The 24,336-nt window shown below is 38.2% G+C and overlaps 1 protein-coding gene across 1 annotated transcript in view; it reads left to right on the top strand.

Moving 5' to 3' along the window:
• tfg (trafficking from ER to golgi regulator) overlaps positions 1–24,336 on the top strand; it is a 146,278-nt gene that overhangs the window by 48,421 nt on the left and 73,521 nt on the right. Inside the window, exon 4 of the mRNA XM_028799937.2 lies at positions 14,798–14,944. Coding sequence (XP_028655770.1) covers positions 14,798–14,944 — 147 coding nt within the window. The remainder of the gene's footprint in view (positions 1–14,797; positions 14,945–24,336) is intronic.

The raw sequence follows: 24,336 nt of genomic DNA on the forward strand, positions 1-24,336 counted from the left end.
ATATATACACATATCAACATATATATACACATATATATATATATATATACAGTAATCCCTCGCTATATCGCGCTTCGCCTTTCGCAGCTTCACTCCATCGCGGATTTTATATGTAAGCATATTTAAATATATATCGCGGATTTTTCGCTGCTTTGCGGGTTTCTGAGGACAATGGGTCTTTTAATTTCTGGTACATGCTTCCTCAGTTGGTTTGCCCAGTTGATTTCATACAAGGGACGCTATTGGCAGATGGCTGAGAAGCTACCCAACTTACTTTTCTTTCTCTCTCTCTTGCGCTGACTATCTGTGATCCTGACGTAGGGGGTGTGAGCAGGGGGGCTGTTCGCACACCTAGACGATACGGACGCTCGTCTAAAAATGCTGAAAGATTATCTTCACGTTGCTACCTTCTGTGTGCAGCTTTTAAGTATGCTGCACGGTGCTTCGCATACTTAAAAGCTCAAAGGGCACGTATTGATTTTTTTTATCTGTCTCTCTCTAACTCTCTCTCTCTCTCTCTCTCTCTCTCTGCTCCTGACGGAGGGGGTGTGAGCTGCCGCCTTCAACAGCTTTGTGCCGCGGTGCTTCGCATACTTAAAAGCCAAACAGCCCTATTGAATTGTTTGCTCCTTTGAAGAGGAAGATATGTTTGCATTCTTTTAATTGTGAGACTGAACTGTCATCTCTGTCTTGTCATGGAGCACAGTTTAAACTTTTGAAAAAGAGACAAATATTTGTTTGCAGTGTTTGAATAACGTTCCTGTCTCTACAACCTCCTGTGTTTCTGCGCAAATCTGTGACCCAAGCATGACAAAATAAAAATAACCATATAAACATATGGTTTCTACTTCGCGGATTTTCTTATTTCGCGGGTGGCTCTGGAACGCAACCCCCGCGATGGAGGAGGGATTACTGTATACACATATCAACATATATATATATACACATACATATACACATATACATAAACACACACATATACATCCATTCATCCATCCATCCTCTTCATATATACATATATACATACATAGTGCGTAATAACACGGGCTGTGATTGTTACATGGGAGGGAGACGACAAATCACAGCTTCCTGCTTTCTAGTCGGGCCTGTGATTGGTGCTTTGACTGATGCCTAGATCCCACAGTATGTCTCCTTAGGAGAGGCGTTAGACAAGTGTAATTGAATAGTGGTGCTGCAAGTTTAGGTTTACACCTGTTTTTAAGGCTTATTGACTGAAAGGGGCTTTCATGAAAAAACTTAGGGCTTTGCTACAGAATACACCCTCCACAAGTTAAGGAAGTAAAAATAAAGGTATATATTTCTGTTTTATTTAAACCTTTTAAGTTTGTATGCGGGCGGCATGGTGGCGCAGTGAAAGGTGCCAGTTAGGAGACCCGGGTTCGCTTACCTGCGTGGAGTTTGAATGTTCTCCCCGTGTCTGTCTGGGTTTCCTCCGGGTACTCCGGTTTCCTCCCACAGTCCAAAGACATGCAGGTTAGGTGCATTGGCGATTCTAAATTGTCCCTGGTGTGTGGGTGTGTGCGCCCTGCGGTGGGCTGGCACATTGCCCGGGGTTTGTTTCCTGCCTTGTGCCCTGTGTTGGCAGGGATTGGCTCCTGTATTTAGGATATAGCGGGTTGGATAATGGATGGATGGACATCTGTATGCATAGCCCTATTTGCCCGTTTTCGTTTTTTTTCTTTCTTCAGTAATATTTCAGCAAACCCGGAGCTTCTCAGTTCAAATCCTGGTACTGACACCACTGTGTGACCCTGAGGAAGTCACTTCACCTGCCTGTGCTGCAAAAAACAAAAGTAATGTAACAAATTGTACCTCAGATGTTGCAAGTTGCTGGAATAAAGGCATAAGTAAAATAGATAAATATGTATTATACACATAGGAACTATTAATTTATTTTCAGTTAAGTCATCTGCAGCAAACCTTTATAAATGAGGGTTTCTCCTTTTTAGAAAAAAGTTTCTTCTTCATTTACGTTTTCTCTTGGAGAGCTTTTTTCATTTCATTGAAAATTAAAGCAGCAGCTGCCAAAATATGTAGCTTTCTTATTAATTTTTCAACATTGTGTAAAATAAATTTATAAAGTAACATAAAAGGTTTAAATACTGGTTATCCTTTTACACTAAAATATTACTAAAGAGATACACAAAAAGTAAAATGCATATGTTCTTTTTCTTTAAGGAGATTAAATATTACTGAAGAAAGAAAAAAAAAACTAAAACAGCCAAATGCGGCTATGCATATGAACTTAAAAGGTTTAAATAAAACAGAAATATATATTTTATTTTTACTTGCTTAACTTGTGGAGGGTGTATCCTGTAGCAAAGCCCTAACTTTTTTCGTGAAAGCCCGTTTCAGTAAATAAGTCTTAAAAAAACGTGTAAAGATATTGACAATAAGCTAAGCAAACCCAGGAAGACATGGAATCATTTAAATCAAGTATCATTACATCTTCCTTTCTTAAAGAGAAGTAAGGCAGTACTTATAAGCTTACATATTTATATATAGACATACATACATATATATATATCTGAAGCCGTGCAAGCACACTCTTGAGAATGCAACGTATAGTTGTACAGAAGAAAAGCAATCTTGCCTCAAATGAATGGCAACCTTTTGTAGGTCTATGAACTTAATTTAAACTTTAGGTTTACACGGTGCTTTCTTTCCGAAGTACCTGCACTCATGAATATGTCTGTATGTGTCAGTCGGTCAAATCCACGCGCTTCGCACCGGCGAAGTTCCGCTTTTAAATTTTTATTAAGAAGAAAATAAAACCTTTTTAAATTGAGGGAAAATATACTAATAACAGTTTAAGGATCTGTTTTTTTGTGAAGCTGCCTTTACTCGAGTGATCACTTCGACCTGACTTGGTGGCCAAGTATAAGCGTTACCTGGTAGCTAACCACCCATACAATCAGATTGTGAATCAGACTACGAATGCCGTGAATGTAATTACACACTCACTGCACTTGCGTACGGTAATCGAACCTCGGACGTCAGCACTAGAGGGGCTTAGCAGCGGTGAAGTATTGCTTTTAGATTTTAATTAAGAACAAAAGAAAACCTCAGAGGTTCGATTCCCGTAAGGGAGTGAAGTGAGTGTCCGGTTACCTACCAGGTAACGGTTATGGTTGGACAGCAAGTGACGTAACATCAGCCACGGTGCCTTCAGTTGTGAGAAGCAGATCATAGAATGATTGAAAATAGTTTTGCATTTACCTTTTTAGTAAAAGGCGAGCTTTTAAGCCTGAGAAATCACCCCGTAAATGCACACGTTTAATTGCACGTGTTAATATGTATGCTTACACAGTATTAAAAGACACTCAAAAATTAGCGTCATTTACCATCAGCCACGGTGCCTTCAGTTGTGAGAAGCAGATCATAGAATGATTGAAAATAGTTTTGCATTTACCTTTTTAGTAAAAGGCGAGCTTTTAAGCCTGAGAAATCACCCCATAAATGCACACGTTTAATTGCACATGTGTTAATATGTATGCTTACACAGTATTAAAAGACAGTCAAAAATTAACGTCATTTACCTTCGTTCCCGCGTTTGACTCGTGCTGTAAATCTCTTCCTTGTTTTTAGTTCACGTGATTACGTAGGAGGCGTGATGACGCGATACGTGACTCCGCCTCCTCCATTAGAGTATATGGACAAAAAATATGTTCCAGTTATGACCATTACGCGTAGAATTTCGAAATGAAACCTGCCTAACTTTTGTAAGTAAGCTGTAAGGAATGAGCCTGCCATATTTCAGCCTTCCACCTACACGGGAAGTTCGAGAATTAGTGATGAGTCAGTCAGTCAGTGAGGGCTTTGCCTTTTATTAATATGTATAGATTACCTAAAAAATTACCTTAATACATTACCTAAAAACAGAATGTAAAGGTAAACCTGTATACTGTACTGTACTGCTATGTCTCCCACAGTGCTAGAATGTAAAATACTGATGTTACCGCTATACATGCTGTAATTCATGCAAGCATGTTTTCTTTGGTATGCGCTGTCGTTTTCTTTGTTATAATTAGAGTAAATACATAATAATTTCATTTAATTAAAATACAGTAAAATGTACGGGTACTCACCAATGATGAGTGATATTGATGATGATGATGATGATGAAGTAGCTGTGCAGTACAATGCAGAGGATTTAAAACTCCTCGGGTGGCGCCTCTTCTTCAGGCGCTTCAGGAGGAGTCGTATCTTTGGACGGGTCTTCTTCTGGTGGGGTTTCATGCTGGCTTTTCTTTATAGGTTTCAGGAACATCGTGATGGGAAGTTGCTACATTGTCTCCTGTAGTGAACTGCTGGTACAATTTCCGTGCTTTCTCACAGATGATGTTACCGTCCAAGGGGATGTTGTTCTTCCTGCAGTCGGTGATCACAATTCCAAGGCAGATTCCATCCTGACGATATTTTTATTCCTTATGGTCGTTACCTTTTTGACACTATCACAGAAACGTACAGATATGGTACTCCAGATCGCTGCTTTGTTCTTCTTTATGTAGCGTACGGTGCTTTCATTAATGCCATAGTGGCGCGCTTCTGCAGCATAACTTTTTAATTTCCGGAGCAAATCCAGTAGTTCAGTCTTCTCCTGGAGTGTTTTAAACTTCTTCTGGCGCTTAGGCTCAGTGCCAGAAGCCTTAGAAGGTGCAGGGCGTTTAAGAATAACAAAATGAAAAGCATGAGGACACTCAGCTGGAGACGTGTCACAGGGCAGCAGTCAATCAGCAGCAAGGAGAAATGAATAACGCTCTCGGATTGGCTACTTTCCCCATCCCAAACTGCGTTACCCTCAGCGTTGGTAAACCCACTCACCTGGAGATGTGTCACAGGGCAGCAGTCAATGAGCAGCAAGGAAAGGAGAAGTGAATAACGCTCTCGGATTGGCTACTTTCACCATCCTAAACTGCGTTTCCCTCAGCGGTGGTAAACTCACTCAGCTGGAGACGCTTCACAGGGCAGCAGTCAATGAGTAGCAAGGAAAGGAGAAGTGAATAACGCTCTCGGATTGGCTAGTTTCACCATCCCAAACCGCGTTTCCCTCAGTGGTTGCTTCCTGTTCTCTCTACAGTACAGTATTGCCACGAAAAAATCCATAAAAAATTGCGGAGGATATTTGCGCTTTCCGCTAACAATTAATAGTTAGGTTCTAAGGAAATTTCTGCAAACGACTGAGTCTGCAAACCCTGAACCGCGATTTTGCGGGGGTCTGCTGTATATCGGGGGGGGGAAAAAAAAAACCTTTACCAATAAAGGCTCAGGGAAAATATGAATTACACCAAGACCCAAAAAAAAAAAAGATAAATGATCTGTTCCTTACCTAAAATGGGAGTTTCATGTGTGAATGCAGTAATAAGACTCATTCTTTTGGTTGGTAATAGATTGTTTAGAAGTTTGCATGTTAATGTGACTTTTGCCAGTTGTTCATTAAAATTGTTCATTTTAATATCTTATCACCTCGTTATTTTTGCCAAAACCCAATTTTAAGTACTGTTTCATCTTTCTGTGCTAAACACCACTGTATTTAGCATTCATTTTTATTGATTTCTATAAAAAATTTTCTTTTATCATTTATTTCCTTCTATTTCTGTTTCTGCTTGTGCTTTTTCTTTTTTAAATACTGTACAGAAGAAAATGCAGTTTGAATCTTAACACACTGCAATAATTAACTTGCTTGTTTCTCTTGTTTTAATTGATTTGTTAGTAGGGTTTATGTAAGATACAGTGAGAGAGACAGGGATCATCACCTGAAAGTTTGTTTAAAAAAGTCCAAGAAAGTAAGTAAAATAGAATTTATGCTGAACATTAAATTTAAAGACTCTCTCTCTTTATTTATATATATATATATATATATATATATATATACATACAGTGGGTACGGAAAGTATTCAGACCCCCTTCAATTTTTCACTCTTTGTCATATTGCAGCCATTTGCTAAAATCATTTAAATTAATTTTTTCCCTCATTAATGTACACACAGCACCCCATATTGACAGACAAAAAATAATAATTTTTGAACTTGTTGCAGATTTATTAAAAAAGAAAAACTGAAATATCACATGGTCCTAAGTATTCAGACCCTTTGCTCAGTATTTAGTAGAAGCACCCTTTTGAGCTAATACAGCCATGAGTCGTCTTGGGAAAGATGCAACAAGTTTTTCACACCTGGATTTGGGGATCCTCTGCCATTCCTCCTTGCAGATCCTCTCCAGTTCTGTCAGGTTGGATGGTAAACGTTGGTGGACAGCCATTTTTAGGTCTCTCCAGAGATGCTCAATTGGGTTTAAGTCAGGGCTCTGGCTGGGCCATTCAAGAACAGTCACAGAGTTGTTGTGAAGCCACTCCTTCGTTATTTTAGCTGTGTGCTTAGAGTCATTGTCTTGTTGGAAGGTAAACCGTCGGCCCAGTCTGAGGTCCTTAGCACTCTGGAGAAGGTTTTTGTCCAGGATATCCCTGTACTTGGCCGCATTCATCTTTCCCTCAATTGCAACAAGTCGTCCTGTCCCTACAGCTGAAAAACACCCCCACAGCATGATACTGCCACCGCCATGCTTCACTGTGGGGACTGTATTGGACAAGTGATGAGCAGTGCCTCATTGTTTCCACACATACCGCTTAGAATTAAGGCCAAAAAGTTCTATCTTGGTCTAATCAGACCAGAGAATCTTATTTCTCACCATCTCAGAGTCCTTCAGGTGTCTTTTAGCAAACTCAATGCAGGCTGTCATGTGTCTTGCACTGAGGTATGTGTGGAGACAACCAGGCACTGCTCATCACTTGTCCAATACAGTCCCCACAGTGAAGCATGGCAGTGGCAGCATCAGACTGGGCCGAAGGTTTACCTTCCAACAAGACAATGACCCTAAGCACACAGCTAAAATAACGAAGGAGTGGCTTCACAACAACTCTGTGACTGTTCTTGAATGGCCCAGCCAGAGCCCTGATTTAAACCCAATTGAGCATCTCTGGAGAGACCTAAAAATGGCTGTCCACTAACGTTTATCATCCAACCTGACAGAACTGGAGAGGATCTGCAAGGAGGAATGGCAGAGGATCCCCAAATCCAGGTGTGAAAAACTTGTTGCATCTTTCCCAAGAAGACTCATGGCTGTATTAGCTCAAAAGGGTGCTTCTACTAAATACTGAGCAAAGGGTCTGAATACTTAGGACCATGTGATATTTCAGTTTTTCTTTTTTAATAAATCTGCAACAAGTTCAAAAATTATTTTTTTTTGTCTGTCAATATGGGGTGCTGTGTGTACATTAATGAGGGAAAAAATTAATTTAAACAATTTTAGCAAATGGCTGCAATATGACAAAGAGTGAAAAATTGAAGGGGGTCTGAATACTTTCCGTACCCACTGTATATATATATATATATATATATATATATATATATATACACACACACACACACACACACAGTGGTGTGAAAAACTATTTGCCCCCTTCCTGATTTCTTATTCTTTTGCATGTTTGTCACACAAAATGTTTCTGATCATCAAACACATTTAACCATTAGTCAAATATAACACAAGTAAACACAAAATGCAGTTTGTAAATGGTGGTTTTTATTATTTAGGGAGAAAAAAAAATCCAAACCTACATGGCCCTGTGTGAAAAAGTAATTGCTCCCTGAACCTAATAACTGGTTGGGCCACCCTTAGCAGCAATAACTGCAATCAAGTGTTTGCGATAACTTGCAATGAGTCTTTTACAGCGCTCTGGAGGAATTTTGGCCCACTCATCTTTGCAAAATTGTTGTAATTCAGCTTTCTTTGAGGGTTTTCTAGCATGAACCGCCTTTTTAAGGTCATGCCATAGCATCTCAATTGGATTCAGGTCAGGACTTTGACTAGGCCACTCCAAAGTCTTCATTTTGTTTTTCTTCAGCCATTCAGAGGTGGATTTGCTGGTGTGTTTTGGGTCATTGTCCTGTTGCAGCACCCAAGATCGCTTCAGCTTGAGTTGACGAACAGATGGCCGGACATTCTCCTTCAGGATTTTTTGGTAGACAGTAGAATTCATGGTTCCATCTATCACAGCAAGCCTTCCAGGTCCTGAAGCAGCAAAACAACCCCAGACCATCACACTACCACCACCATATTTTACTGTTGGTATGATGTTCTTTTTCTGAAATGCTGTGTTCCTTTTACGCCAGATGTAACGGGACATTTGCCTTCCAAAAAGTTCAACTTTTGACTCCTCAGTCCACAAGGTATTTTCCCAAAAGTCTTGGCAATCATTGAGATGTTTCTTAGCAAAATTGAGACGAGCCCTAATGTTCTTTTTGCTTAACAGTGGTTTGCGTCTTGGAAATCTGCCATGCAGGCTGTTTTTGCCCAGTCTCTTTCTTATGGTGGAGTCGTGAACACTGACCTTAATTGAGGCAAGTGAGGCCTGCAGTTCTTTAGACGTTGTCCTGGGGTCTTTTGTGACCTCTCGGATGAGTCGTCTCTGCGCTCTTGGGGTAATTTTGGTCGGCCGGCCACTCCTGGGAAGGTTCACCACTGTTCCATGTTTTTGCCATTTGTGGATAATGGCTCTCACTGTGGTTCGCTGGAGTCCCAAAGCTTTAGAAATGGCTTTATAACCTTTACCAGACTGATAGATCTCAATTACTGCTGTTCTCATTTGTTCCTGAATTTCTTTGGATCTTGGCATGGTGTCTAGCTTTTGAGGTGCTTTTGGTCTACTTCTCTGTGTCAGGCAGCTCCTATTTAAGTGATTTCTTGATTGAAACAGGTGTGGCAGTAATCAGGCCTGGGGGTGGCTACGGAAATTGAACTCAGGTGTGATACACCACAGTTAGGTTATTTTTTAACAAGGGGGCAATTACTTTTTCACACAGGGCAATGTAGGTTGGGATTTTTTTTCTCCATAAATAATAAAAACCATCATTTAAAAACTGCATTTTGTGTTTACTTGTGTTATATTTGACTAATGGTTAAATGTGTTTGATGATCAGAAACATTTTGTGTGACAAACATGCAAAAGAATAAGAAATCAGGAAGGGGGTAAATAGTTTTTCACACCACTGTATAATATACATACAGTATATTAGTTTCAAGTTATAAGCAGTTTCTTTTACAAAATTGACAACTAATTATTATTGTAAAAATGGATTTGGAAATATAGTAATTAAAGAACTACAAAAAGGGTCTGCAAACTTTCAAGTAGCACTTCTACCCCTCTGATCATCCACTAATCAAGTGTACTTGGCAGCACCTGGTTCTTATCCATAATCATTATAAAAACAGTGAAGATGTACATTTTCACACATCATCTTCAGTTTGGATAATTTTTCACTTTAGTAAGGTGAAATCTAATATTGGTTGATTGTCATCCAAGATTAGTCTTATTTAATTTTAGCATTTAATGAGTACCAGATGATTGTTAGGTATGTCTGGAAATGTAAAACTATATACTTGAAAGAGGTGTCATTTATTTTTTCACCAAATAGTATTTATTGGAACTTAAGTGCTTAAATAATAAATATTTGATATCCATATGGCATATGAGTGGAGTTTTTTTTTTTTCTTCTCATGGTTTAAGGAAGTTGTTAGCTTAGGAGTCTCACTGCAGTAAGGGGAAACTCAATAATATCAAAAGAGACCAAGAATCTTGTGGATAAGCAGCTTCGGCTCTAGTTTGTGGCTATGCGCACTTTCTCATTATCTCACACTTTGGGAAGAGATGGTGATAACTATGTTACATGTTGGTGGTGCTGTCCCTCTCTCCTGTAAGCTACAATAAATACGCTCTTGTTTTGTTGTTGTATTTATTTCTAAGACATTTTTGTTATTTTTCTTTCCTATCCTTCACCAGGCAAATTCAGTGAATATGATCCTTGTGATTTTGGCTCCTCACTGCCTGATAGACTTTGAAATATGTACCTAATGCAAAAAAATGCCTTTGAAAATACTACTGTATATGTTATTAAATGATGCATAGTACAGTATTTTGTAATACAGTTATCTCTTTGCAAGTTCTTACAGTTGAAAATTAAGTTCAGAAGGGAGTGTTGCATCCAAAGGTTTTTGTATGTCATTTATGGTATCCAAGTTTTTTGATGAATTACTTTCCTTTTATACTGTGGCTCTGTGGCAGGATGGAAGAAATTATGAAAACTAGAAACAAGATCTTGTGTTTAGACTGTGGTTAAGTGGGGATTATATTGGTCTGTTTTTATAGCCTGGTTTAGTGATCAGTCAGTGGGCCTCTTGATTACAGTTTTTTTTCTCAATGATTTGTTTTGTATCAAGACCCAATATGTAGTAATTTATAAAAATAACTGTTACTTTATACAAACATGGGTAACTAATCTTGCAAACCTAAATTTAAATCTGCAAAAAAAATTCCCAGATTTAATTTTACTTTGCTTTTATTAGATTACTGACATTAGATATCTTAATATTTTACTTGTTTTGACATTGTAAGTTTCCTAGTATTCAAGATTCCAATACTTTTTCCCAGAATAATCTTAACTGTTGATTTATCGTAGTAGTTTGGTAAGGGTGAAACTGAAGTTTGATTTTGGTTGTGTGATTGTTTCTATTTAACAATAAAAAAAAGTAATACATTTAACAGACATGTATGATATTGTTTCAGTAGGAGAATGAGACCAAGCAGTGAGTGACCTCTGTTAATGGGAACACTCCAGGAGCAAGGTGAACAACAGAATTAGTCATGTTAATCTGCAGCTATGCATGAACAGTTAAGTAAAAAAAATCAAGGTTTCAGTTAGTTAAAAAACTTGCTGCCCTTATGGTTGATATTGTTCAGTGGGGTATTTCCACGTTAGGGCGCTCAAAGCTATAGAGTAAGCTGAAGTGGAAAGAATGGAGTGAACTTGCAAGCAGTGGATTAAAAAAAGGAGCATCACCCCATTATTTGTTCTAGTGTAGTCAAAAACAGCAAAAGTATTAATGGTATTGTTTCCATCTTGTATAAAATGTTTCAGTATTCATTTTCCTTTTTTTTTTTTTTTTTTTTTAACATACACCACTTTGGGTACACTCTGACGTCTTGCGCATTGTGTCATCCTAGTTTCACATGTTTTTACAAAGATGGCTACCTCAGTGGTGTCAGAGCTTTCTCCCTGACATTTAAATGACTGAGTGCAGCCCCAGCAACATTTGGAAATACTTTGGTTTGTGCCAAATGAAAATGGTAAACCCAAGTATTCACACAAACCTGTATGTATGTTGTGCTACTGCATGGTACACACCAAGATGGGAAACGCTACCAATTCAACCAAATATTTAAAGGACTGGCACGCAACACAGTACAAAGAGTTTCGAGAGGTAGTTGTTATATTTTTAATTAAGGGAATATATGTATGTGTCTAAGTTTGAAGCGAAGATGTGGCGTGCGTTTTTTACATGTAGATTGTTAAGCATTTCCCAGATTAAACAACAACTTGCAATTATTTTTACCTGCCTATGGCATTTAGTTCCATGCAATCTTTTGAGATTGTGTAGATTGGCATTGCAAAAATTTAGAGTCATGCAATTGTTATAAATCTTTGAGTTTTAACACAATATATAAAAAGCATGTAAAAGTGATGAATATGTGCTCTGTTCCTTTCTACTTTACTTTATAAAAAAAATAATTGCATTGCAATGTGATCACCGCCACCACTCGATGACAAAGACGGTGAACAGGCATCGACAGCAGACACAGCATGCAGTAACAGATGTTTTATGTTGATTCATGTGTGGAACCATTGCTTTGTGTGCTTTTCAGAAACCTGAGTTTTTTGGAAAAAATTATTTAATAGTTTTGAACGCGATTACAATGGCTATATGTTATTTAATATTCATTATGTTTTGACTGACAATACTTTTTTTATGACATAGGTAACATTACTTTTCTTAACACTAGAATCCCTGAAGTCTACGATAAAGAAAAAACTCGTAATCCCAGGCCACCATAAATTACTTTGTCGTCCTATATTTACATAGATCATTTACATGTAGACACGGAACACACATGAAATGCATGTGTTCCAAATAACAATATATTATTTACCCTATACAACTCCAGGCACCTCACACCCAGATAAACAGACTTGTTTTGGGAGAACTTTTTGCCCAATTTGAGCTTGAGGCGGTGGGTGGATGAGATAGCAGGCTGCTTGCTGCTTGTGCTGATTAACACATTTGCAAACAAAAGATGCTAATGGAGAGGTGCAAAGAAATTTTTAGGTGGCCTACAAGTTTTTTCATAGGCTTCAGGGATTCTAGTGTTAAACATGTTGCAGATATAACACAAATAAATGGTTTCATTTATCAGAATGAAGAGAAGAAAAGGTCTTCACAATCACAGCCTTCCCTACCAGCTGTATTTGCACAACATAGAGGCCAAGAGATTAAATAGGGCAGTTGTGGTATACATATGCAGGGATCAAGTACCTGTATATATTGTTGAAAAACCTGGATTTCAGCAGCTTGTGCAACAACTAAATATCATATATTGTCTTCCTTCAATAAATTATTTCATACACACTGAAAGTCCTACACTTTATGAAGAAATAAAAAGTAAAGTACGGTAAAACCTCATCGGGGACATTTTATTTATGTAAGTGTATTGATAATATATTTGTTAATTGAATGAATGTGTAATTAGTGATTGTTTTTAACAGTTTTGTGGGTGATCTGGTAGCAAAACAGGAGAGAAAGTGTACCTTCTTACTGGTTTGAATACATAGCCTTGGTGATGTGTGTCTGTCAGGTGGGGTGACTTAACATCCACATACCTTACTGTACAATACACACTCATTCCCTTCATTCACTTTCTTCCTTTCTGTACACTCTCTCTGTCTCTGTTTCTCCTGGCCTCTGTTCTTTTTATCATCTGAGTTCTGTCATTTCTGGAATATAAAATCTATATGCTCATGGCTGAGGTTTTATTCCCCCTCAAAGGGTCAGTCCTGGCCAAGATACTAAATCACCTCTGGGTTTGTGGCTATCTGACTTGGACAGTGGACAGTCTGCTGGTGCCCACTGTCATTTCTGCACTTGTAAACCTTTTGCTCTAAAGGAATAGACTTCTAAATGTAACCTCTCAACTTCCTGGACAGGAGACTACTGATCAGTTACCAGCCCCCCAGATTCCATGTTATTGGCTGAGTTTACAGCTGTTTTTTCCCATCTCTAAATGCTTTTGCAAGTGCAAAGACAACATATTTCAAAAGGCATTTCCTGACGGTGTTTCAGATAATTGGTATTCTAAGGAGATTGCATTGATTGACTGGAGTATATGTGAAAACATCAAGGTTTAACTTGTGTGCTCTAGTATTTAAGAAAGTTACTGTATGTAGTATATACTCTGTACCAAATGCACTTTAGTATTATTTATTTGATTGTGTCTTAAGACCATGTCACATTTACCTGACTTTTCCAATGATCATTTCATTTGCAAACTTCATTCGGATATTAGCAAGTTGGAGGCAGACATGGCATTCTCCAGTGATTGCAAGTTTATATAGTGTGGCATATCCAGCTATTCAGCTAGTTTGTGACTAACCCCGACAGAATCAAAAAGTTTTAATTTGACAGCCAATGAGCGTTTACTCAGAAGTACAATGCATATAATGAATGCAGCTAGGAGGAATAAGGAATGTGTGAAATTTGAACCTGACAAATACAACAGTGTCTCATCTGTCTGTCATGTGTTTATGCAGTGTGACAGAATAGGGGGAAAAAGGGGAGAGATTGCATCTGAACTCACCATATCTGTAAACCCTTTACATAGGCACTGACACTCCCAGCATGTTATTTAGTGTCAGGAAAATGGGCAAGCGTGAGATGCTTGGAATATGTGGAACTGTGGTGAAAAGTTATAATGCGTTCATCTAATTTGACATACCCTGTGATTTCTGGTCGCTTAATCTGACATCCTTGGGTAACAAGATCATCCACTGCATTTGTCAACTTTGACATTCCCTCCAAATATATAATAACTGGTGAAATACTGGTCTTCTAATACAAGTATTAGTAAATTCTACATTCTCTTAATAGCAGTTTGCCCATATTCTCCCCCAAACACCTCATTTTGTGACAGAAAGGGTACGTGCTGTTATCCTTTTTAATTTTTTCTTTAATTGAAGCGAAAGGTTTTTTTCTCCTTGTAATCAGATCTTGTTGATTGGTTTATTGAAAAATGCAAGCACTAAGATGCTACTTCAGTACTATGCCTTATATGATAAGAGTCGCTTTAATTTGAATATCAGCTGGATAATGCAAGTTTCAAATAGCTTTACATTTAACTTTTGAAGATGGTAAAACAAAGGTAAATATCACTGTACACATCACTGGTATTGGAATTTAAAAGTTACATTTACATTTGTGATCATCATGGCTTTGAAGAGATGATTTTTTTTTGGGGGGGGGGGGTGTCTGTCTAGATTGTATTAATGAAACACCATTGATTACAATTATAAAAATGTAAATAGTGTACAAATTATTTGCAAACATGTAACTGGTTTAAAGGAGGAAATTTTTCTACCATTTAATAACTTTTTCATGATAACAAGATTATTAAATTTAATTTTGATTAACTATTTCTTCAAACAATATTTGTATTTCATGCCTGTATTAGGCTGTAATGCATTGGTAACAGAGTTACAGCAACACTAGTATTTATAAATTAAGATTGTTCTTAGTGTTTTCTGGAAATCATTTGTTATGTAGTCTGTAAGTGGCTTTTAAAGAGTAATGCTCTCTTTTTGCAGTTAATGAGAGTAATGCTCTCTTTTTACAGTTAATGGACAGCCAAGGCCTTTGGAGTCAAATCAGGTGAAGTACCTTCGCCGGGAGCTCATAGAACTTAGGAACAAAGTGAACCGTCTGCTTGACACCCTCGAACCACCCATTGAGCCAGGTCTTTCTGCCAGCATTACAGAAAATGGTAAGGGAAAGTGATTTTTTTTTTTAATTGTATCTCCCTTAAATACTATAATTATATATATATATATATATATATATAATATATATATATATATATATATATATATATATATATTTTGTGCAAATGTTTATGTACATTTATAAATATTATGATTCAATTTCAGCTGTATTTGTATACATGCAAGCTGTTGTCATTTATATATTAACATTTAAAAATGTGGCTAGTACATTGAGCACATTTTGGTTTAAGTGACTTGGCTGGAAAAATACAGCAAAATTTATGTGATTTTTTTTTTTTTTTTTTTTATAAATGAAAAAAAAAACTTGTCATTTTGAATAGCTTTGCAGTTTTTTCTAAGAAAATTAAATACTATTTCCTTTATTTGTTATACCTGTAGTATTACTTCTTGAAAGATTCAATCATATGTCTTCATACTATTTAGTAGAAATTGAACTCTACTTTTTTACAGTTATTGAATGGAGCCGCCCATAAACATAAACATTAAAGTTTGGCGTGGTATAATATACTGTGCTAGTACAATAAAATGTAAAATAAAAATAAAATGCACAGAATTAATACAACAAAAATACAGTTTTGGCGTACAGGCAAAGAGTGACCTAATTGGTATGTTCAGGACTAGTGCCTGGCCTAAATGGATTTTATTAGACCATTAATTATACTGTATTGATAAGTGGATAGCAAAGATGACTGATTACTGATACATATTGTACCAATGTTGCTGGTCTGTTTAGATATCCAATTTTCCTAGAAAAAATGTGAGTTAAAAGAAAAATCTTCAAGTGTTGATGTTTTCACGTGTTTTAATTTAATATTTAAACAGGTTAAATTATGCTGGTGTGTAAATGTTAAATTAGCGGTTATAAAGATAATATACAGTGATTATACAGTGATCCCTCGCTATATCGCGCTTCGCCTTTCGCGGCTTCACTCCATCGCGGATTTTATATGTAAGCATATTTAAATATATATCGCAGATTTTTTGCTGGTTCGCGGATTTCTGCGGACAATGGGTCTTTTAATTTCTGGTACATGCTTCCTCAGTTGGTTTGCCCAGTTGATTTCATACAAGGGACGCTATTGGCAGATGGCTGAGAAGCTACCCAACTTACTTTTCTTTCTCTCTCTCTTGCGCTGACTATCTGTGATCCTTGACGTAGGGGGTGTGAGCAGGGGGGCTGTTCGCACACCTAGACGATACGGACGCTCGTCTAAAAATGCTGAAAGATTATCTTCACGTTGCTACCTTCTGTGTGCAGCTTTTAAGTATGCTGCACGGTGCTTCGCATACTTAAAAGCTCAAAGGGCACGTATTGATTTTTGACTCTCTCTCTCTCTCTCTCTCTCTCCCTGCTCCTGACGGAGGAGGTGTGAGCTGCCGCCTTCAACAGCTTTGTACCGGTGGTGCTTCGCATACTTAAAAACCAAACAGCCCTATTGATTTGTTTGCTTTACTCTCTGTTTCCTTTGAAGAGGAAGATATGTTTGCATTCTTTTAATTGTGAGACAGAACTGTCATCTCTGTCTTGTCATGGAGCACAGTTTAAACTTTTGAAAAAGAGACAAATGTTTGTTTGCAGTGTTTGAATAACGTTCCTGTCTCTCTACAACCTCCTGTGTTTCTGCGCAAATCTGTGACCCAAGCATGACAATATAAAAATAACCATATAAACATATGGTTTCTACTTCGCGGATTTTCTTATTTCGCGGGTGGCTCTGGAACGCAACCCCCGCGATGGAGGAGGGATTACTGTATTACAGTGCCTGTTTCAAACTCAAAATGCCTGTTGTTTAAATGAAGTAGAAAATGCATAATGTGCTTTTAAGAATACATTGATTGTAACGGCAGCCAATCAAATCATTGGCAATATTGGAATATCAATAAGCTTTAAGCCACTAAATTTTGTATACTGTTTGTGGATAATTATGGTTTATACCGTTGAGCATAGTAAGATCATCTGCCAGGCTTCCATTTTTATATTATGTAGTTGAAAACTGAAAACTGAAAATACATACAGTACTTCACATTAGAATCGTATTGCATTTGCCTTCATTCCCTTTAATTATAAGGAGTGTATTGTGCAGTGTTCAAAAAATTAGTAACAAAACAATCAAAGCTCTAGCTTAAAATATTACAGCACATTTGGAAGCACATAGCAATTTATACAGAGTTGCCCTTGTGAAATGACTCTAGTTAGGGATTTTACAGGGAAAATTTTGCATTTTAAAAGTAAAAACAAATCTTTTTCACGATTTTAAGTAATACAGTGGAACCTCGGTTCACGAAATTCTCGGTACACGTACAACTCGGTTTACGACCAAAAATCTCGCCAAACATTTGCCTCGGTTCACAACCACACACTCGGTATACGAACAAGCCAGTTTTTGCTTGTTCGGTTCGATTTGTGCGCGCCGATGATTTCCGCACGTGTTGCATTGTTCTCCGTGCGTGCATGCTTTCGCTGTGAAGTGTTTGTGCTCTATTTTATTTCCCTTCCGGTTCATACGTGCCGATTACTGTATTTAAGCACGTGTTCAGCCTCTCCCTGTTCTTTGTTCTCAGTCAGACGTGCTTGCTTTACTTGTGAACTCTTTGTGCTCTACAGTATTTTGTGTGCTTTTGCAGTTAACCGTGGCTTCTAAGCAAGTGAAGAGTGGTGAGAATTATTGAGACTTAATTATGAGAAGTGTTGCAATGTTACTTTTCTCTTTTTTCAAATGTTCATTTTTTCCCTGTGCTTAAAACTCATTTAAAAAAAGTGTTTACAGAGATCGGGTTGTAATGCTGTTAGCGTGAACTCCTGCAATGTTACTGTCTTGATTGGCTTTTAAATAAAGTTCGGATTTGTTCAAATGTTCCTTTTTTTTCCCTGTGCTTTAAAACGCATTTAAAAAGTGTGTTTACAGTGTTCGGGTTGTAATGCTATTCACGTGAACTTGGTTGGCTTTTAAATAAAGTTCGGATTTGTTCAAATGTTTCTTTTTTTCCCCTGTGCTTAAAACTCATTTAAAAAGTGTGTTTACAGCGATCGGGTTGTAATGCTATTCACGTGAAATTGGTTGGCTTTTAAATAAAGTTTGGACGGGTTGGAGGTGGCTCACGTGCTGCTGAGAGAGAGAGAGAGCCTGCGCGTGCAGCTGAGTGGGGAGGGGGCTCGAGTGCTGCTGAGAGAGAGAGAGAGCCTGCGTGTGCAGCTGAGTGGAGAGTGGGGAGGGGGCTCGAGTGCTGCTGAGAGAGAGAGAGAGAGCCTGCGCATGCAGCTGAGTGGAGAGTGGGGAGGGGGCTCGAGTGCTGCTGAGAGAGAGAGAGAGAGCCTGCGCATGCAGCTGAGCAGGGAGCCTGGGCGTTTGTGTCAGTGTTATTCAATGTTTTTACATTAGTTTGCTATTACACTGTGCATTCTATGGTGTAATTAACTATATTTGTGCTTAAAAATCTTTAAAAAAATATATTTACATACAGTTCGTACGGTCTGGAATGGATTAATTGTATTTACATACAATCCTATGGGGGAAATTGCTTCGGTTCACAACCAAATCGGTTTACAACCAGAGGTTCCACTGTACATTGTTTTTAATATGAACTGGTTTAAAAAGGATGTTCAAATATCCTGCTACTCATTTCAGCGCCTAACATTTATAATATTTTTATATACATCTGAAGTACTTGTTAAATTCCATCATCCAGCTTCATTTAATGGTGAAAAAAAATTGACTAGTAGTAGATGTATTTTTTTTTCCAACAATGTGTTAATATCTTTAACAGGGTGTTCAAAGCAGAATGTATAATGCATTATATAATGATTGGGGCATGTGTCATATATTAGGCATATGGTAAAACAAACAATAATGTCCACATCTGGGGCACAGCTGATTTTAGTTTTTGTTAGCATCAGAATAAAACATATTAATCACACACCACTTATTATCATTTATTTTGATTCCTGTTTTACTTTTGTATTTTTGTTATTTGAGTGAAAGTGTGTATATTTTTATGTATATACAAAGGTGGTCAATCCACTATATTTTTTAACTGCAGAAAAAAAATCTTTTTTCATATTTTTTACCACTGTAAAATAATTTGCATAAACATTAACTTAAATGAAGTGTATACTAAAGTAGTATGCTAAAAAGTATTGCATACTATACTATATAAGTATACTTCTGCACTAGACAGAAGAGCTGTATGCAGAATTACTTTTATTTTGTCATGTTATGTGTTACATGACTTCTAAACTAGACCTGGTTAAATTTCAAATTTATTGGCATGTATATAGTAAAATAAAATTGTTACTGACTAGTGGTAGCAGTTTAATAGACAGTGAATACAATATATAATAAAAATATGATACCATACATCAAAAGCAACATCTCGAAACGCCCATAACATTTTTGGTCTGAGTAGTAATGTTTTGTGGATTAACTCTATTTTTGAATCCAGTGGTATGACTACTGGTGTTTCTGAAACTGTTACCAGTACAGAGAAAGGAGAAAAGTGGCTATGCTAGATGACTGGGGTATTTAATAATACTGTTTGTCTTTCTGGGGCAGCTTTTGTTATATATACTGAGTTGCCAGTTTTATTAGGTACACCTATCTAGTGGTTACTGTGTCTCCTTTGGCTTTCAGAAAAGCCTGAATTTGTCTTGACATGGATTCAACAAGATTGTTAATGCTATTGAAAATGATAGCATTGTGCAGTTTCTGCAGACTGAATGACTCCACAGTCTTTCTGCAAACAGCCTTTTTTTCCTCCTCCTCCTTAAGATGCTGAGACAATGAAAAACTACTGTACCATTCCCAGAACCATTCAGTGATGATATGTAGTTTGTAATATGGCATATGTTGGAAGTATCTATCCTAGTGTGGATAAACAGGGATGAACTTGGTCATCAACATTGTTCAGATGCCTTATCATTGAGGCGTTCTTCAGTGGGTTTCAGGAACCATAATGTGTTTCCCCGAAACCTTTCCTACACCATCATACTACCACCATTAGCCTGTACTGTGGACACCAAAGAGCACGACTTCATGATGCAAAAGAAATCTCAATTTATTTGTCCGAACAATGTTTTTCCACTTTTCATCTATCCAGTGGTGATGTTTCTGTGCTCACTCCAGACACGCTTTTCTTTTTTTTTTTTCTTTTCCCCGCTAACATCATTGGCATCTCACATGTTAGTCTGTTCAATAAAAATCTACTAAATGGAGTGTTTCGAGATGACATTCTGCATACTGATTTTGAATTTGGATTTGAGTTTGCTAGTTGTGACGTAACATTCTACTTGTATGGTTCTTGCCATACTCCTTTGATCCATCTGATCCACAAGCTGTTTTTTATCCACAGAATTGTCTGTCACTGGAATCTTTTGGTCTGTCACTGGAATCTTTTGGTCTGTCACTGGAATCTTTTGGTAAACTGTTTTAGAGATGCTATAAAGATACCACCTATCACTAAATGTGCCATTTTCAGTCAATAAGATAACTCACTTGGCCCATTCCAGAGTTCAGTTGGACACTTAACTGATGCTATAAATGCTGGTCTGGTTGACTTATAGCAAAAACTGTTATCGTGAGATACAGTATATAGCATTTGGGATGTAGAATTTGTGTGAAGGTTTGGGGGTGTATGTAAAAACTGACAGCTCAGTGCATGCCCAAGAAGAAGGAAGGTGTGTGCCAGTAATATTCTGTGCTTAGTGTGATCCTGAGTGGAACAGGTTTTGTACCAAGGTACAGTGAATATACGCTTCATTTTACACCTGTAGCAGTTGGTGAGTGTAGCAGAACACGTGTGCTTTCTTCAGACATTAGTCTATAATACAAATAAAACTACTACTTCTTCTCATTTTAAAATTGTGTGAATAACTTCAGTGGTCCTGATAACTAATGAAAGAACACACTAATGAAGAAGGCAGCAGTTTATCAAGTTGTCTTATATAAATATGCAATTATAGTTATATATCTTGGATTTGAACATTTTTAGTATATAAAACCAAACATATTTAACCATCTGTTCGTTTTTTTCTCTTTTTGAGAGGAAGGAGTAGAATATTTTTACAGCTGTGTGGTTTTGGCTATGAAATGCTAGTAATTTTAACTGCACTGAAGGGAATGTACTTAAATGGCTGAACAAACTAATACTTTCTCCATTCTTGGGTTTAAGGCAAACTACATCAGAAGATTGTAAAGCTAACAGCTTCCTGCTTTACGGATCCTTAGTGATTTAGTGGATGCACAGAAAGTACTACTCAATCTCTAAGCAGCTATCTTTTTTTTATATAACAGATTTGTTGTAAAGGATTTGTGTAAAATATAATGTTAGAAAAGTTTAATTAGTTAAAAAGGAAACACGAGTTACTTAAAACGTGTTAGTGTAAAATGGCTTTTCTTTAAGAACAACATATACAGAATTTACAAATTGCTTTTCAACCTGTTTGTTTTTTCTCATTTTTCATAACAAGGCCATGATTTGACTGTTTTCTGCATATTTTATATTTCTCTCTCAGTATTATGCAGTATTATTTTTTTTTTGCTGCTCTTTGAAACCTTTGTCTTAGCTAATTTTACACATTGTTTTAAAGCCCAATTTACTCCATTTTGTTTTCAGTATTCCTTTAATTTCCTTTTAGAAATTCTACTAAGTTTGTAAATCTGTTTCCTGCTGAAGCTGTTGATAAGCTACCATACTTATTTATTAAAATGTGAAAGCTTGACCCTTAAGAGCCCTGCTCCCTATCCAAATTAGTAGCCTGATCATCCACAAGAATTACAGCTAGCCTCTTTATATTTTGGGAATTCATATTGTACATGCTTAGTAGGTTCAGTTCCTCATTTTGTTGCACAATACTGACCTGTGATTCCTGATTTGTCATTCCTCCTAGAAGATACCGAGGACCAAATAGCCAAAAATGAAGGTCAGGTAAGGTTGGGGAGCATGCACTGGTACAGTGCGTTGCCACACCCACCACACAACGAATCAGCTTGGGATCCTGGTTGGCAAACCCCCAGGTAGACACACGGTCCAGGTCAACACTCACTCCGCAGACAGACACACTGCTGATGGCTGTGCCTAAGAGGTCATTAAAGGCCTGGATCTTGGCCTCGCTCAGTATCTCAAGAGCTCCGATCATAGCCTCCATTGACTCCGCAAAAATCACAGCATCGTTAGCAAGGTCAAGATCAGTGAATCTTTCTTCCTTAACAGATGGCCCAAAGCCGTTGGACCCAACAACCTTGCCCAACACCCAGTTCATTCAAGCATTGAACAGAGTAGGAGCAAGAACACCCCCCTGACAAACCCCGGAATCAACTGGGAAAAAACGTAGAGGTTCTGCCTCCACTCTGTGCAGCACTCACAGTACCAGTGTACAGGCCAGCCTTAATATCCAGCAACCTCGGGAGATCCTGTGAAGTCTCGGGATGTCCCACATTGCAGCTTGTTGAACTGAGTCAAATGCTTTATGAAAATTGACAAAGGTTGCAAAGAAACTGCCAATATTCATGTTTGTGCTCCATGAGAACCTTCAGTGCCAGGATGTGGTCGATGGTAGACTTAGGCATAAAACCAGACTGCTCCAGTCACCGGTAGGTGGGCAAATGATCACGGATCATATTGTGAACGACCCTAGCAAGGACCTTACCCGGCACTGAGAGCAGTGTTATCCCCCTGTAGTTGCCTCAATTCAGGCGATCACCCTTCCCTTTCCAGATAGGGAATACAAGCCCCATTTTCCAGTCAGTTGGGGCGATGGCCGTCTCCCATATGGAAGCAAAGATTGCTTGCAATGCCAGGAGGACAGCCTTACCACCATCCTGGAGAAATTCACCCCTGATACCACAGATCCCTGCAGCCTTCCCTGCCCTCAGCTGGTTCAGAACCAGTGCAATCTCAGTGAGATTGGGTGGTTCAGCCTTAAGAACCATGGACCCAGAGATATCCAAAATCCTAGCCGGAGGATCAGCTTTAAACAGCTGCTCAAAGTAGCCAGTCCAGTGGGTCACAACTGCAGTGTCATCATTAAGGACTGTTTCATCATACATTAAATGAAGGAGCATGTCTCTCTATTATAAAAAAAAATCTAGGGAGGAAGACAAGGGAGACAAGACGTGATCTTCTCGGAAGGCACTTTGACGTCACGCAAGACTACCTGCACGGAAGACACTTTGAAGTACGCTAGACAAGGCAGTGAGACAAAAGGACAGCTGCTGTACAGGCTTTTAAATGATCGTCCCACGACAAGCAGAAAACGCTGCTCGCCAGCAGCAGCAGCAAGACAACATCTGATCCAACCGCAACTCCTTAGCGTGCGAACAGTAGAGATGTGAAGTGGCAAAAGGACAGCTGCTGTACACGCTTTTAAATGATCAACGCACAGCGTGACAAACAGAACACGCAGCTTACTAACAGCAGCAGCAAGACAGCAGCTGATCCGACCGCAACTCTTTAGTGTTTGTTCAGCCCCACCCCACCCCCCCTTCACAATGCAAGCAGCGTTATACGTCCCGCGAGAAAGACATTTAACCACGCCCCGGGCCAGAAATAAAGGACAAAGTGTAGATGACAAAGTTAGAATGCTGTAAACAATTCAGAAATGTTGGCACAGTACGCATGCACAGCAGGTCTTCTCGGATCTTCTCAGAAGACACTTTGAAGTCCCGCGAGACTACTTGCACGGAAGAGACTTTGAAGTCCCACCCTACTTACACAAACAATTTCTTGGAGACACTTTAACGTCCTGCGAGACAAAGAAGTGAGACTAAAGGACAGCTGCTGTACAGGCTTTTAAATGATTCACACGCAGCGCGACATGCAGATCATGCAGCATGGCACAAGTAGCAGCTGGCTTAAAGGACAGCTGCTGTATAGGCTTTTAAATGATCGTCGTGCACCGCGACATGCAGATCATGCAGCACGAAACAAGCACTGTACAGGCTTTTAAATGATCGTCGCTGTTATGGTATATAAAATCTGTACATTTTGGTTTATATTTTCCATTATATTTTGGTCAAGATAAAACAACAGATGAACTACATTTAAGACAAATCAAAGCAGGTTTTCTTACACCTCACTTTTAAAACAGCTGTTTCAGCATTGAAAGGAAGACATGCTGGTGGGTCAATTACTTTATAACCTGGGAAAGGAAGACTGAGTCAACACCTCAGGCTATTGATATGGACATCTGGGACAACAATTTGGTTTACAGCCTGGGAAAGACGGACTTGAGGCAAAATCAAAGAACTTTATTATCTGGGAAAAGATGGATTAAAGAGTTTGAGCAAAATTCATCAATCATATTGACAGCCAACCAATCAGGTACATTTGTTGTGAAACCAATGCTTGACATTTCATAATAAATATGCCTCATTTTGAA

The sequence above is a fragment of the Erpetoichthys calabaricus genome, chromosome 4 (assembly GCF_900747795.2).
Source record: "Erpetoichthys calabaricus chromosome 4, fErpCal1.3, whole genome shotgun sequence".
NCBI lineage: Eukaryota > Metazoa > Chordata > Cladistia > Polypteriformes > Polypteridae > Erpetoichthys > Erpetoichthys calabaricus.